The 14,557-nt window shown below is 57.3% G+C and overlaps 7 protein-coding genes and 1 non-coding gene across 8 annotated transcripts in view; 4 read left to right on the top strand and 4 right to left on the bottom strand.

Annotated features, from left to right (window-relative positions):
- Positions 1–860: 860 nt before the first annotated feature.
- CHGG_07141 (uncharacterized protein) lies at positions 861–1,630 on the bottom strand (the record flags this gene model as incomplete). Its single annotated transcript, XM_001224796.1, has 2 exons — positions 861–1,225; positions 1,294–1,630. 2 exons carry the CDS (start codon positions 1,628–1,630, stop codon positions 861–863), a joined length of 702 nt encoding a protein of 233 aa, XP_001224797.1.
- Positions 1,631–2,231: 601 nt separating this feature from the next.
- On the top strand, positions 2,232–3,066 carry CHGG_07140 (uncharacterized protein; the record flags this gene model as incomplete). The annotated part of the gene is made up of 3 exons (XM_001224795.1): positions 2,232–2,507; positions 2,656–2,805; positions 2,890–3,066. The coding sequence occupies 3 exons, from the start codon at positions 2,232–2,234 to the stop codon at positions 3,064–3,066; spliced, it is 603 nt and encodes a 200-aa protein (XP_001224796.1).
- Positions 3,067–3,946: 880 nt separating this feature from the next.
- CHGG_07139 (uncharacterized protein) lies at positions 3,947–4,939 on the top strand (the record flags this gene model as incomplete). Its single annotated transcript, XM_001224794.1, has 1 exon — positions 3,947–4,939. One exon carries the CDS (start codon positions 3,947–3,949, stop codon positions 4,937–4,939), a length of 993 nt encoding a protein of 330 aa, XP_001224795.1.
- Positions 4,940–5,308: 369 nt separating this feature from the next.
- On the bottom strand, positions 5,309–6,807 carry CHGG_07138 (uncharacterized protein; the record flags this gene model as incomplete). Its single annotated transcript, XM_001224793.1, has 4 exons — positions 5,309–5,700; positions 6,166–6,245; positions 6,472–6,718; positions 6,774–6,807. The coding sequence occupies 4 exons, from the start codon at positions 6,805–6,807 to the stop codon at positions 5,309–5,311; spliced, it is 753 nt and encodes a 250-aa protein (XP_001224794.1).
- Positions 6,808–7,720: 913 nt separating this feature from the next.
- Positions 7,721–9,945, top strand: CHGG_07137 (uncharacterized protein; the record flags this gene model as incomplete). Its single annotated transcript, XM_001224792.1, has 3 exons — positions 7,721–7,994; positions 8,046–8,476; positions 8,527–9,945. 3 exons carry the CDS (start codon positions 7,721–7,723, stop codon positions 9,943–9,945), a joined length of 2,124 nt encoding a protein of 707 aa, XP_001224793.1.
- A 643-nt stretch (positions 9,946–10,588) lies between these two features.
- Positions 10,589–11,803, bottom strand: CHGG_07136 (uncharacterized protein; the record flags this gene model as incomplete). The annotated part of the gene is made up of 3 exons (XM_001224791.1): positions 10,589–10,857; positions 10,920–11,137; positions 11,259–11,803. The coding sequence occupies 3 exons, from the start codon at positions 11,801–11,803 to the stop codon at positions 10,589–10,591; spliced, it is 1,032 nt and encodes a 343-aa protein (XP_001224792.1).
- A 560-nt stretch (positions 11,804–12,363) lies between these two features.
- Positions 12,364–12,474, bottom strand: CHGG_11273. The gene has a single exon. It is a non-coding gene; the product is annotated as a tRNA-Leu (tRNA).
- A 1,220-nt stretch (positions 12,475–13,694) lies between these two features.
- CHGG_07135 (uncharacterized protein) overlaps positions 13,695–14,557 on the top strand; it is a gene marked incomplete at both ends in the record, with an annotated part of 1,064 nt that continues 201 nt past the window's right edge. The window contains one exon of the mRNA XM_001224790.1: positions 13,695–14,089. Within this exon, the coding sequence (XP_001224791.1) occupies positions 13,695–14,089 (395 nt within the window). The remainder of the gene's footprint in view (positions 14,090–14,557) is intronic.

Below are 14,557 nucleotides of genomic sequence, written 5' to 3'. Positions count from 1 at the left end.
GCCACCGCGCGGCACCTATCAAGGCTCGTTATCGGGCACCGGATCGATTCTCCGCTCTATCTTTGTACGCTATTTCGTCGCTATCCGAGCCCTTCTTGCCGCCATGGAAGATCACAGTAGCCAAGAAGCACTGGCCCGGGGCAAGACGAACCAAAACAGAAAAGTAAAAAAGATGGCTTACGTCATTTCGGCGGGCGATGGCCCGGTACTGGAAAGGGAGGGGAGAAAGGGTTAAGTGAATGCTTGGCTTGTATTTAACATGCATTGCACTCTGTTTTATAGGCGTTCCAGGGCACGCTCGAGGCCGGGTTGGGGGGGACTGGGGGAAAACAAAAAAAACGTAACCAAAAATGGTGCGCGGCAGCATTGATGATGGCGGGAGATGGTGCTCTTCCTCCCCTGAGCGGGCCCAGCACCTCGGCTGGTTTAGAGGGCTTGAATATGAGATGTTGGCTCGTAAGGGCAATTGCATAGCCAAAAATCGTTTTTGCATCCATGTTGTTGTTGTTGTTGTTGTTGTTGTTGTTGTTGCTGTGACTGACTAGAACAAGATCGTTCTCGTTCAGCTTCCCGGACATCCGTTCCAAGGTGAGAGAGAGGGTCTCCCGTGAACCTGCAAGCTACCGACAACCCCACTGGTTCATTATGAATTAGATACTAAGCCATGTACAAGTTCATACACATGCCCCAGACCTCCTATATCCTTTCTATCGCGTCTAATCCCCAGTCATTGCGCCAGCCAGCCCGGCCTTGGCTCACCTCATTGTCGTACACGCAACTCATTCGTCTCCCACCACACATCATGGAAGCCTTCCCTCCCTTCTCCAACACCTCAACTAACAACCCGCAGCGGGCCCAGCTTAAAACTTGCCCCTGGCCAAGTTCCCAATCATCTGCTTGCCCGTCAGCCACGACGTGCGCCACAGCGTGGGCACGTCCAGGGTGCTGGACAGGCCGTCGGCGAAGCCGAAGAAGAGCATGGGCGGGATCCAGCCGCGCGCGTACTCGAGCGCGAAGCAGCTGTCGGCCATCTTGTACTGCTTGACCGTGCCGCGCCGCAGGTGGTGGATCGAACCCGGCGGGTACACCTCGGGCGCGTACGAGCCGGGAACGTAGGCCGTCTGCGTGCCCGTCAGGATGTGGAAGTAGTCGTCCGCCGTGTGCCGCCCCGTGTGCCCTTCGGTGCCGACGGCTGTGCCGAAGATGATGAGGTATTCGGTGATGCCTGGGAGGGCGGGGGTTAGTTTTGGGTTGGGTTGGGTTGGGTTGGGTTGGGTTGGGAGGGAAACGTACTGGCATGGATGATGTACATGGCGCCCATGGCACCGCCGGCGTTGTTGAACACCCACTCCTCGTCCTGGTTGACGAAGCTCGTCAAGCTGACCTGGCCGGCAAGCTCGTCAACGATGTACTTGACGATGGCCTGGGTGTCATCGCCGTGCTTCTCGATGGCGCGCGAGGACACATCCTGCAGCTGGTCGAGCTTGAAGATGTAGAAGCGCTCCAGGTTCTGGTCCAGGAGGTAGTAGACGGGCGCCAGCACACCGAGGAGGATGGCTAGGAACTTGAACCAGCCGCCGATGCCGCCGGAGCAGCAGGACGACTTCTTAGAGCCGGATTTGGGTGCCATTGTGGTGGGCAATGGGGTGGGATGGACGGTGGGGGATGGGAAGAAGATGGGGGAAATCCAAGAAACAGAAAACAAACGGGGGTTTCTTATGAAGAATTGTGAAATGCGCGTCGTCGCCCAGGCGCGCTGCCCCTGTACCCTTGCAGCAGCAGCCAAGGAAAGCGGTGAGGTGCTGGCACGGCTGGGCAGGGGAAGCCCGCAAATCAGCGGAGTGACACCACTGAAAGCCAGCGAATAACAGGCCAAGTCCTTCCCCAAAGAGATGGCTCTGCATGGCAGAATCCCGTGCTATTTTTTTTTCCTGCTGCTTGCTCGAACGACCCGGATCCCAAGTTGCCGGCATCCATTACTGCCAAGGATCCGCAAATCCCATCCACATCCGCATCCCGCGGCCTCCAGAAAACGTCTCGCAGCATCACCACATCAACCTTGACATTTAGGTCACAAACAAACAAACCGCGGAACATCCCGCCCAATCTTTAAGCCAGAACCAACCACATCCATATCCACCTACCTACCTGCACGAACCAACCACTGGGCCACTCAACTCCACCCTCCAAACCTCACCTCAAATCTCATCTCAAAGAAAACAAACCAAAAAATGACGACCACAACACCAGCCCCCCCAACCCTCGCCATACCAGGCCAGCTCCTCGGCCCCGCCTCGCGCTACCAGCCCGGGCCCGGCACGCACCTGCACAACGCCAACCTGTACGCCTCGCTGCTGGGGCACGTGCACATCACCCAACCCGCCCAGCAACCACCACGCCAGCGCGCCCCCGGCCCCGCCAAGCGCCTGACCAAGATCACCCCGGCGCCGGCACCCGCGCCGACGCCCCCCGCCGAGCGGCCGACCATCTCGGTGGCGGTCGCGGACGTGCGCTCGTCCCGCGTCCCTGGGGGGGGGTTCCTCGGCGGCTGGGGCGGGGGCGGGGGCGGGAGGAGGAGAGCGCAAGAAGCGCGAGGTGCTGCCCGAGGTGGGCAACGTGGTGCTGTGCCGGGTGGTGCGCATCACGCCGCGGCAGGCGGTGGTGGCGATCCTGGTGTGCGGCGACTCGGTGCTCGAGGCCGAGTGGCAGGGCCTGATCCGTGTGCAGGACGTGCGGGCGACGGAGAAGGACCGCGTGCGCATTTATGAGAGCTTTCGGCCGGGGGATGTGGTGAGGGCGGAGGTGGTGAGTCTTTTTCTTCTTTCTCTCTCTTTTTTTTCTTGGGCTGGGGGATAGGTTGAGAGGTGCTGACTATGGTGGTGGGGATAGATCTCGCTAGGTGATCAAGCGAATTACTACCTGTCGACGACGAGGAATGAATTGGGGGTGGTGTTGGCTGTCAGCGAGGCAGGGAATACGATGCAGCCGGTCAGTTGGAAGGAGTTCCGGGATCCGGAGACAGGGGCCATGGAGTTGAGGAAGGTCGCGCAGCCACAGCCGCAGTGAGTTGGACTACGCTGCGTTGGAATTGAGCAGTTATGCTTCACCCATGCCGAACGCGATGATACTCGGACAAGCTGTTGCGACAAATGAACGACAGCTGGGTGTCCACGGCTCTAGCATCACTCCAACTACTGACGGCCCGCTCCACGCCCACAGCCAAACACGGCTGCATTTTGTCAAACATCAAGATTCTTGATGGGGCTTTTTGACATCTCCGGTTTTATCTACGGGAGAAATACCGCGTATTTATGGACCGGCGGAATCACCGCAGTCATGATTACTGGCGGAAGCGGACATGCGACTGGCTTTAGGCTTGCTTGCTCTGAACAGACAGGTGATCAAATAGGTTGGGCAAAATGGTACTCCGTGTAACGGCAGTGCCCGGCCCGGTGCATGACGAGCACACGCTTACCATAGTGTGGCCCAATATCTGGGTTCATGGCCCGGGACCAGATCTTCCAGGCCAATCAACGGGATGACGGCACTTACGGCTCCCTTTTCTTTCGTGATAGTACCACGTGTGAACCAGTAATCCAGGGTATTTTTCCCTGTCCCGGGTTTCGATGTGGTGCGTGTCCTCGGTATTCGACGTCGATCGTGGGGCTTGGCCATGCAGAAACAATGCGAGACGTCAGAACAAATCGATGGATCCCTGGAAGCCAAGCATTCTGGCCAAGAACCAGCCACCCCTCCTTCGAGCCACCAGTAACACTTCCAGCCCCTTCCAGCCTTTTGACTGAGACAACACAACCAACAAACAAAGACGCCGCTGGCGCCTAATAGTGAAATTTTGTTGGCACTCGACGACGACGCCGGATCGCGGCTAGAATCATAAAGAATAATACCATCATTATTTTCCTGAGCGATGACTGCAATCACAACCATGACCGTCGCTAGCCCCGGTACCTTGCGGGCTGCACCAACGCAGACCCCCTGCTGCCCTAACTGCGGCTTCGGTGCCGATTTGCCGCCCTTCGAAGAGACCCAAACCGCCCTTCTCGATGCCCAGAAGCATATATCCGACTTGCAAGCCCAAGTTCGCCTGCTCAACCAAAAGGCCTCGGCCGCCGTCGACCGCTGGGCTGACTACGAAGACGAACTCGCCAAACTCCGAGCCCAACTCGACGCCCGCCCACAGACACCCACCTCCGCGTCAGCAGCAACAGCGGCCCAACACCAACAGACACAAAAACAAACCTCCCTCCCGACACCGCCCAGTTCAGCAGCCGGCCTGCCATCCCCCTCCCCATCTCGAGCCTCCTTCCTGACCACCAGCGCCGCAACTCGCATCTCCGCCCTGCTCACCCGCAAATCTCCCCCCGCACCAGTCGCAGCAACACCAGCACCAACACCAGCACCAACACTCCCCCCCACCCTCCGACCACTCACCAACATCCCCCAACAAAAACCCTCCGCACCAAGCCCCATCCCGTCCCTCCCCTCCTCCGCCTCCTACCCCCCACACCACCACCACCACCACCACCCCAACACACCCCCCTCCCTCCCGCCCTCCGCCCAACTCACCCCCTCCGACCTGCTCTCCGCCCTCTCGCGCGAGCAGGCCCTCCGCGCGGAAGCGGAAGGCCGGCTCAGCGAGACGAGCCGCGAGGTGGAGGAGCTCAGCGCTAGCCTGTTCGAGCAGGCCAACGAGATGGTGGCGGCGGAGCGGCGGGCGCGGGCGCGGCTGGAGCAGCGGGTCGGGGAGCTGGAGCGGCGGGAGGGGGATAAGAGGAGGAGGCTGGAGAGGTTGGAGAGGGCGGTGGGGCGGATTGAGAGGGTGAGGGGGGTGTTGGGGGAGTTGGAGGGTTTGGAGGGGGTGGTGGGTGATGGTGGTGGGAATGGCGGTGGGATGGGGAGTAACGATGGGGGGAGGTGATGGGGAGGCGGGGGTATATATGTCGGATATGACTGATGAGTGAGGCTATGCGGGCTGGGGTATATTGTATATTTTGAGCAATGGGCATGGGATAGGGCATAAGGAACGGGGAGCATTGGGAGTTCACGAGGCCTGCATGATTCGGACACTGGTTGGGCAATTTGTTTATTCGTTTTGATATGGCAACGCCGTTTGAATGGTGACCTCAAGGCGCACCAACGCTGTCCACTCCTCTTGAATGTGTTCAGTCATGTCGAGCATGCTCATCATCGCCCCAGTCGGCATGGGACTTTGGACCCTTACCCACCAGCCCATAGATAGGGCTAGGCGCTTCTCGGCTTACGAAAAAGAGCACAAGAGATGGTGCCACTACGCACTCGCCGCAGCGGTTTGCTCCTCTTTCGTCGTTACTGAATCACTGGCCGGCTCCGATTTAGGGGCCGTCTCCGTTGTTTTGGCGTCCTCCGCCGGCTTGCTCTCGCTGGCGAGCTTGTCTTCTTGGGAATCATTGCCCTTGGCCGCCGGTTTGCTCGTTTCATTCGCCTCTGCTGGCGAGCTCACCGCGTCACCCACCTTGGGCTTGGCTTGTTCTGTGTTCGGGTTATTCCACAAATCCAGCATACGATCTACCTTGGGGCCCCAAACATCCTCCCCCTGGAATAACTCGTCGTACTGCAGGCAGTTTTCGCCGCCGATAGCAAACTGCCCCTGCCGCGTGCGGCTCAGCTCGGCCATCATGGCGCCGCACCCAAGCATCTCTCCTAGGTCATGGCACAAACTCCGCACGTAGAAGCCCGACGTGACCGTCATCCTGATCCTGGGCCGCCGCCGGGCCCTTGCCTTCCCACGGTGGCGGTGTATCCGCCGACGGCGGCGGGGGTACTAGATTCGACCCCTTGCCCTTGGGCGGCAGCTGCCCCAGGGCGCCCGACATCATGGGCTCGGCGTCGCCCTTGTTGGTCTTCTTGCGCTTAGCCGGCGGCGCCGGTCGCTCGTCGCTGACTAGGCTGTCGACGCGCGCCTCCGCCTCGCGCTTCTTGCTGTTGTACTCAGCCAGCGCCTTGTCCTCCTCATCTTGCTGCTCGGGAGTGAGCGTCCTGGACACCCCCTCTTCTGTCGCGGCAGCCTGGCGCTTCGCAACTCGCCACACCGAATCCACCAGGTTCTTCTCGGCCTGCTCGGCCTCTTCTGTCGGCCACCGATGGTTGTGAGAGCCTGGCTCGTACCATTCGACCAAATCCAGCTCGGCGACTTCGACCTCTCGTGTCTCGATCTCGCGCGGAATGGGTTTGCCCTCGCGGGCGTACTCGTAGAGTGGTTTCCCTTGCATCTTAAGCGCTGAATAGAGCGGGGGCATCTGTTTGATCTTGCCGCGGAAGCTTTCGAGGGCTTTCTCGGTAGCCTCGCGCGTGACGTCGTCGTAGTTGCCCTTTTTTAGGACGCGGCCCGTACGATCGTAGGTGTCGGTGCTAGCGCCAAAGAGGACGACCGTCTCGTAGGTTTTTGTGCACTCGAGAAAATTTTGGAGGGACTTGGTGCCCTTACCGACGCCGAGGATTAGCACGCCCGTGGCGAGCGGGTCGAGGGTGCCCCCGTGACCCATCTTGACTTGAAGAGCTCGCTTTGCCTTGCCGCGCCGGTGTTTCTGGTAGCGGGACTCCTTGTCGCGCAATGCTTGCTCTTGTTTAAGGAGAGGCGCGAAGAGGGCGGATGGGTTGAATTGATGCTGGCAGTCGCGGATAATCTGAGCAGAGCTCATACCAACGGGCTTGTTAATGGCTACCTCAAGTCAGCAACGAAAGGCACCTGCGCAATGCTCCGAGAGAGTACACACCGAAAACGCCCTCAACAATCTTGTCGGTGGCCATTTTGACAGCTCGAGAAAACCTCATGGGGGGGGGGGGCTGAGGAAATAGGAATCAAAGTCCGCGAATTAGGCGGTTTGAACCAGTTCGGTTTGCATTGGTTAAGGGGGAAATCGTGAAAGGGATACTGGCGCAATCAGATGTGTCCGCCGTATTCTTGAGCATGCGACCGCGAAATTTATTTTAGGTGCCCAGGCAAGCCAGGCAAGAGAGGTTCGAGAACATGGGTGGGCCTTGTGGTGCCTGGCTGCGCACCCCACCGCATCAGCCAAAAAAGCTGCACTCCAGATATAGTACAGATAGTGATAAAACCTTCGAGAGGACATAAGAAAAACAATACCATTAGGAAGCCAAAAGTCCATTGTTCTTTTCTATTTCAACTCGATTTTTTGTATTGTTTTCTTGTGCCGGCTTCCTTTGCTTCTTGTCTTCGATTTCTTGCTCCGAGCGGTGTTATCGATTGCGGGGGCATGACCCACTTTCCGGGGTCGCGGCTGATACGCACTGTGTTGAAGGCGAGGAACGGTTCGAACTCGAAAGATGAGGAGAGAAAAGAAAAAAGGCAAGATACAATTAACTAGATAGAAAACGACCCTGAGCTACCTGGAAAAAAGGTGTAGTTTTACTTTCGACAAAATTTAGTATTTATACCAATCCCTTGTTCTTAAGGCAACCCCACTTTCTTGAGTTCGCGTTGGTCGCGTTAGTGGCGTGCCTGCCGCCGTGTAGTTAAAGAGCCGGCAGATGTGAATCGTTTCCCTGTAACATTGGAATCCATTGTACGGATTACCTGTGTTCCTTAACCAAACCATATCTTTTTTTGACAACACCTACATCATATCCAGCCGAGAGGGTTGCAGTTTGAGCACTTGCAAACTCGTGATTAAATTACATCAACCCGCTGCCAATCGCTCCCATGGCAGGCCGACCTAGACGGCGAAGGGCCTCGTCGGCCTCGGCTACCGCAGACGCCGACCCAACCCAGATCCGGTGGGCGAAGGAATCCTCAATCCTAAAACCGACACCGCGGGATTTACCAGATAACGACTGGCCCTGTTATGTCTTGACAGACGCGACCATTTACCAAAAGGATGGCAGGACGCTGGGCAACCCGCTCCTAGTTCATGTCCAAGGACCTCTGATTGTTCGCGGCCACCTCGAAGTGGACGAGGATAAGCTTGTGCCCAACCGTGAGCCTGTTGGTCTATCTTTTATTGATACCGTATCCTAACCTGACCTAGTCGTCCGCTCGAGCGTGCGAACTGCGCATATCGAGATCTCGCACTCCGAACGATACTCAATCGGAGACGGCCCGCTCGTCCTTTGGGTCTCGGGCCCCGCTGGTTGGTTCGAGATTCGGCCATCTCCCGCATACCAACGCATGTACGACCAGGTTCGCGAGGCCATAACCTTATATTACAGCGCTTTCGAGGTGTACGAATCGTATGTTGCGGCGTGTGCCAGCAAGAAGAAGACAAGGAGGCCGCGACCGCCGAGCTTGGACGACATCTTTCTCAGATACGCCGTCAGGGCGGGGGACGGTATACTGCACCATGAGGTCGTAGCCCTATACAATAAATGGGCCGAGTTTCTCATTGCCCATTTCGATAAAGAGTTTGATCTGGACTGGAACGTAACACCATTCGCTAAGTGGCTGCGTAGCTCACACCCCGTATGCGCAACAACCTGCTCGTGCAATGCAATCCAGCTAACATTGTACAGGATATACAGAAGAAACTCACCGATATTGCGAACGGCGTTGTTGCTCCCTCGGCCCTTCCAGAGCCCCAAGAATCCATCGACGATAAGGCGACTCATAGCCGGAGGGGCAAGTCAGCGAGGGCGAGTAGCCGAAACAGCGAAGCCCGAGACGACCCACCGAGTCGTCCAATGCCACAGGCAAAACCCGACAAACCCAGGGTCAAGTTGAGCGAAACTCCTATACCGTTGCCAGAGAGATATCGGCAGTCCACCCAGCCTGCGCGTTCCGAGCCATCCCCGGGGCGTATCGGAACATCCGCCAAGAGTGATGCGCCGAGAGAGACGCCCAGGGCCAATATTCCAAGGGAGACCCCCAAAGCCGATACGCCGAAAGAGACACATAGGGCTGATATGTCGACGGTTACACCGAAAATTGACACGTCGGGAGACATACCCATACCCGACGCCGACTCCGAAACCCCTGTTGACAGGCTACTGGGAGCCCTCAGTGAAGTTGCGACCGAGGCGAATATCAGCAAGGCGGCACCTTCCAGGGTTAACTCGGCTGTGTTCTTCAAGTGTAAAATCCGGCACTATAGTGGTGCCAAGGACATTCTTGCATACTACGCCAAGGAACTCCTCGAACGCCTAAGTGACGAGTGGAAGGGTAGCCCATGGTATCACTGGCTGGAAGAGGCTTCCAAACAGCCGTGGGAGCCGTCGTCGGAACAGACCGAGCCGGACAAAATTCCTGCGCAGACCTTCCGGCGGGCGAAGATGGGTCCTAAAGCAGGCTCGTCAACAAAACCAGCTACCCAGCTACCCCTGGACCCGGACATTGGTCTCAAAATCGGGACTAAAAGTGCTGCACAAGAGGAGAGCGAGTCGGAGGACGAGTTCGCTGACCTCCGTGCACTGCCGCAGCGCAACCGTAGGTCTGGTAAAGGGGCAACACTACGCCTAGCCACAAGTGCTAAGAAGAGGCCGCATTCCGAGCTTGACGACCAAGCTAGTGGAAGTCGCCGGGGTAGAAAGTCGGTTAAGATCAGTCATCATATCAGTGATGACGACGAGCCAGACGATGCCGATAATACAAGCGACGAGGACGTTGCCTCCAGCGAAGAGGCAATCGTCGGATCGCGTTTGCCTCTGCCCGAGGGTGCAGTCCGTGTCGTCGTGCATGCCGAGCACCTCCCTACAACGACACCCAGCGGACCCGACGGCACTTGGACGTGCAACGAAGAAGGTTGCACTTACGTCGTCAGGTCGGCCGACGAGCAGGATGCGCAGGAATTAATTCAGGCACATTTCCGGGACCACGAGGTGCAGGCTGAGAAGATCAACCTGGCGGTCACAGAGAGTCGTGGCCATATGCCCATCAAGTACGCCTACTTCCCCCCTATTCTTCTTATCATCCACATGAACCCCAGGCGTACATGATGCCAAGATGGCATATGTGCCGGCTACAAGTTGGCGCGCAATCTGATCTCCCCCATGATCTGAGCTGTGGTCGGTCGAGTCCACCTACAATGCACCCCACAAAACTCGCAGCCTCGACAACTCTGATACTAATCATCAACAGTCACCTTCTAAACAAGATTCAAGCACTCGGCAAGGCCGCTCTCTTCGGGAAACGAGAGACTGTGAACGACCAGCCTGCCCCGGCGCCTGTCAAGCGGCGGTTGATTCTTTGAGAGCAGAAAAGGGAGGACGCTGACCGAATCTGGCTCCTGCGTTGGCTGCGTTTTCTTTTTGTTTTGAGTTGCGTATGACCACTATACCCGTGCATTTATTTATATAGCGGAGGATACATGATTAAGCCGGTTGGCTGGGTCCGGCGTTTGTGGTTTGGTGGTTTGGTGGGCTAAGTGGCTATTCCAGGGACAGTCCCTATTGCGGGACGGGGTAGGCTATGTGCCAGCCACGAACCTGTCTCAAAAACCAAGGAGCTAGATTTCTATCTAGCTAAACACACTGCGGCTGATTTCCCCAAGACGGCGGCGCGTCTTGCGTCCCGTGATTCGTTACGGCTTCGAGAATGACATGACAGCATACCTGAATGTCCCGTTCGCATAACCCCTCCTCATGGCCCGGAAGGCTTGTAAGAAGGCAATGCCATCTCGCCCTTGGCTGAAGGCGAATGCCCACAGCGAAGGGTTTTGTACGAGCGACCACGAGATGTCCCTACAACTGTTAGCACCAGGGTCCTCGCATGAACTCGCCAGAACACATACCACGTCTTGCTAACATCCTTGCTGATGTCCTTGGGGCCGCCCAAGACCTTCAACCCAGCACCCGTAGCGAAGTCCACATACCCTTGTTGCGTGCAGAGCGGCGGGGTGAGCATGCCGTCTAGATGGCATCAGCAACCACCAGACCACGAACAAAACTGGGGAGAGGGCAGGGGAACAGACCTTCGATCGGCTTGATATCCGCGTCGAACACGCTCTCGGTAAGGTCTTCGGCCTTGAACCAGTCCGCCAGCACCAGCTTCCCGCCCGACCGAAGCAGCTTGTGCGAGTTCTGGAAGAAGAGCGCCTTGTTGGGGAAATGCGAGAGGGCCTCGCTGATCCAGACGACGTCGAAATCCCCCCTCCCCACCGTCGCCTCCGGGGGCGAAGTACTCGCCCATCTTTTCCGCATCCAGCTCGACAAACCTCACCCGCCCGCCCTTGTCGCCGACGGGAATGAAGCCCTCGTCACCGGTCCCATCCCCACTAGCATCACCACCGGCACCCTCAGCCTTGCTCAACCTCGTCGCCATGTCCACCTGCTTGCCCGAGATAGTCAGCCCCGTCACAGCCGCGCCCAGCTCGCGCGCCAGATACCGCGCCGTACCCCCAACACCACAACCAACATCTAGAATCCGCAGCCGCGCCCCGCCCACCTCCTGCTCCTTCTTCGCAGCAACAGCAGCAGCAGCAGCAGCAGCAGCAGCAACAACAGACCCCGTCGTCCCCTCCAACGCCGTACCCGCCGCCGTCGTCGTCGTCGCCCTCCCATCATCACCCCCACCAAACTCCCCGGCACCGGGCATCTCGGCAACCGCCAGCAGCAGCCGTATCAGATTCAGCTGGGCGGTCTCCTTGGAGTCGGCGGCCTTGGAGGCGGCCGTCGGCCAGTAGCCGTGGTGGATGTGCTCGCCCCACAGGCTGAGGTAGTAGTCGCTGGCCAGGTCGTAGTGCAGCTTGATGCGGTCCTTGAGGGCTTGCATGGTGGTGTGGGCGAGGCCGAGGGGCGTGTCGTATTGTGTGCTGAGGGGGGTGGGGGTGTCGGTGGTGGTGGTGGAGGTGGACATGTTGGGCTTTGCTTGTGGGATGGGTTGTTTTGTTTTGGAAGTTGGGGGGAGATATGTGGCTGTAGTTGTGGTTGCGTTGTAGTTGTGTGGTAGTTGCGTCGTATGTAGGTGGCTGCGGGTTGATATGACGATGAGGTTGTAAACTCAATTGAAGGGGCACGGTATGGAAGGAAGTGAGGAGAAAGAGTTACGAAACTCAGGGCACTCGCTTATCCTGCGGTTGAAACACTGAGCAAGTCGTTCCTTCCCGCCCTGATGACGCTCTGGGCTGCCAACTTGGAACGATCCATGGCGGGCGCCCTGCATTACACCAGTGGATCTCTCAGGCCGCCATTGGTTGCGTGTGTTTACGATGATACAATGCCTGCCGCCGGCATTGTCACACGCTGCCAACCTTGGGTTCTTTCCTCCGGGACATTCCTCGACGGATGGTACCTAATGAAAAATAAAATAAAAAACGGCGTTTAGATGAATGGTCGTCATAGTCTAACTTATTTACTACAACGATTAACCAAAAAGGGGGTCCCCCCATACCAACGGAAACAACCCGAAAAAGTAACTGACTGGAGCGCGATTCGAACGCGCGCCTCTTGCGAGAGTAGAATACGCCCCATTGAATGGGGAAGATATTTTCTTGAGTCTACCGCCTTAGACCACTCGGCCATCCAGCCATTGGATTGGATGAGATGATGACTTCAATCACGCCTACAGAAACCCAGGAGCGCTGCCGCCCACAGAATCCGAGTTGTCGGTGCCTGAGTCACCCCACTTCGATAAACTCGATTTCTCCTTTCTGCATTCATACTTATTACATTTCTGAACTTGATAAACATTAGATGAAACGACAGTTACCTTACCCATGCTAGGCTGAGGATGTCTGGACCTTGAGCAACAATGCCTCGTTGCTATGGCCTGCAACATGGCAATAAATTATCTACTGAGACTCAGAATGCCCAGTTTGTCGCTTGTTGTGGCTGATGCTTGAATGTTTGCCATCGTCGGCGCTTCGAGGCGCTTCGAGGACATTTAGTGCCGTGTTTGTACCGTACGGCGGCACCTGCTGGGTAAGTGGCAATTACCCAACACGAGGGTGCCTGTGACATCGAGTTATATAGTATTCATCCCATGTGGCGCTTGGGTTGCACTCCGGCCCTCGGGGATGCAGGCCAGTCAGTCTAGACGCCTTTCGATGCTTGTTGCTTCCACGGTCGAGATATTCTGGGGAACCACTTAAAAAGACGACAAGATTATCGACGATAAGGTAGTAAGTAGTAAGCTGCTACATATCAAGCATAGGTAGTTTGGGGCAGAGGTAGCCCTGGGTATTCCCTCACTCTCGAGTCAACCAGCTCATGGCTTGACAACGGGCTGCATATTGCCCGGGACGGAAATTGCGGAATCAGATGTCACAATATTACATTGCAGCAGAAGCATACGAGGACGACATATCGGAAGCGTCCAGGCCGCGGGCTACTCTACGATCACCCTACCTGTGCGAAGGCGGAGTTGGGAACAGCCATGGCCAGCGGCCGCTCTATTGCGTGTTAGACGCTCGCGAGGTTGACACTTTTCTTTTCAATAACCAACACGCCCGTCGAGGACAGACGAGGCCATGCGTGGTTGTTGGCCGTATTCACCGAACAATGGTCGGCCGTGTTAATCATGGCGAAGACGTATCATGTTGGGATGACATTGTGATGCTGAGGTAGCAGGTGCAGAAGAGACAGGCTCCTTCCGTCTATAAAACAAGCCGCCTCCCCTCACCCGAGCTCTTGCTCTCATCTTTCCATCATCGCATCACCGCACCCAATTCCAGAAATAATCATCCAAATTCTCGACTTCAACCAACACTACCAACTACCACCCAACAACCGCAACCACCACAAAAAAAATGCATCTCACAACCACCCTCACAACCCTCCTCCTCACCACCCTCACCCTCGCCCTCCCAACAACCACCCCCACCACCCACAACCACAAAAAGAAAGAACCCGCCGCCGCCGCCGCAGCCGCAACCTGCGCCCACATCCACCCGCTCTCCACGCCGCGCCTCAACCTTCTCAACCGGCCCGACCTCGGCCTCCTGAGCACGCAAACCCTAACCTTCGACCTCCCAACCACCACCCCCAACAGCACCACCCTCCCGGGTCCCTGCACGCTCCGCGCCGTCTTCCCCCCGCACTGGACCATCACCGACAGCAGCGTGCAGGCGGGCGGGCCGCCGCTGGCGGTGGACGTGTACGCGGTGGACGGGCCGGCGGCGGGGGCGTTAGTGGGCACGGCGAGGTTCGTGGGGGAGGTGGGGAGTGGTGTGGATGTGGGTGTGGGCGGGGGGGAGAGGATGGTGTTGGTGAATTCGTTCGCGTGCCGCCCAAGGATGACGTATCGGTTTGAGTTGGTGGGGGTTGGGGAGGTGGGGTTTGTGAATGGGTTTGATCAGGGGTTGGGGGTGGACGGCGGGTTGGAGATGACTGTGGGTTGTTAGAGAGGGGGAAGGGGGCTATGGGTGGTTAGGGAATTGCTGTTGTTGTTTGGGTATGGGGGCCAGATGGTCGCTTGGAGGAGAGTGGGTTGCAAACGGAGGAACTTAGGGACTCTTCCATTGTGTGAAGAATAATTAATCAGTGGTGGAGGATTCAGGGGCTATACTGTGGGCGTTTGTTTGCTAGGTGGAATTATGCTCTTCGTACATTGAAAACCTGGTCTGCTTTATTTGATCGAGTCCACACCTCGACGAGTGAATCCGTGCCGTCT

Source organism: Chaetomium globosum, genomic scaffold (assembly GCF_000143365.1).
Source record: "Chaetomium globosum CBS 148.51 scaffold_5 genomic scaffold, whole genome shotgun sequence".
NCBI lineage: Eukaryota > Fungi > Ascomycota > Sordariomycetes > Sordariales > Chaetomiaceae > Chaetomium > Chaetomium globosum.
Note: the sequence above shows the minus strand (reverse complement) of the source record. Positions and strands in the feature narration are given on the sequence as shown.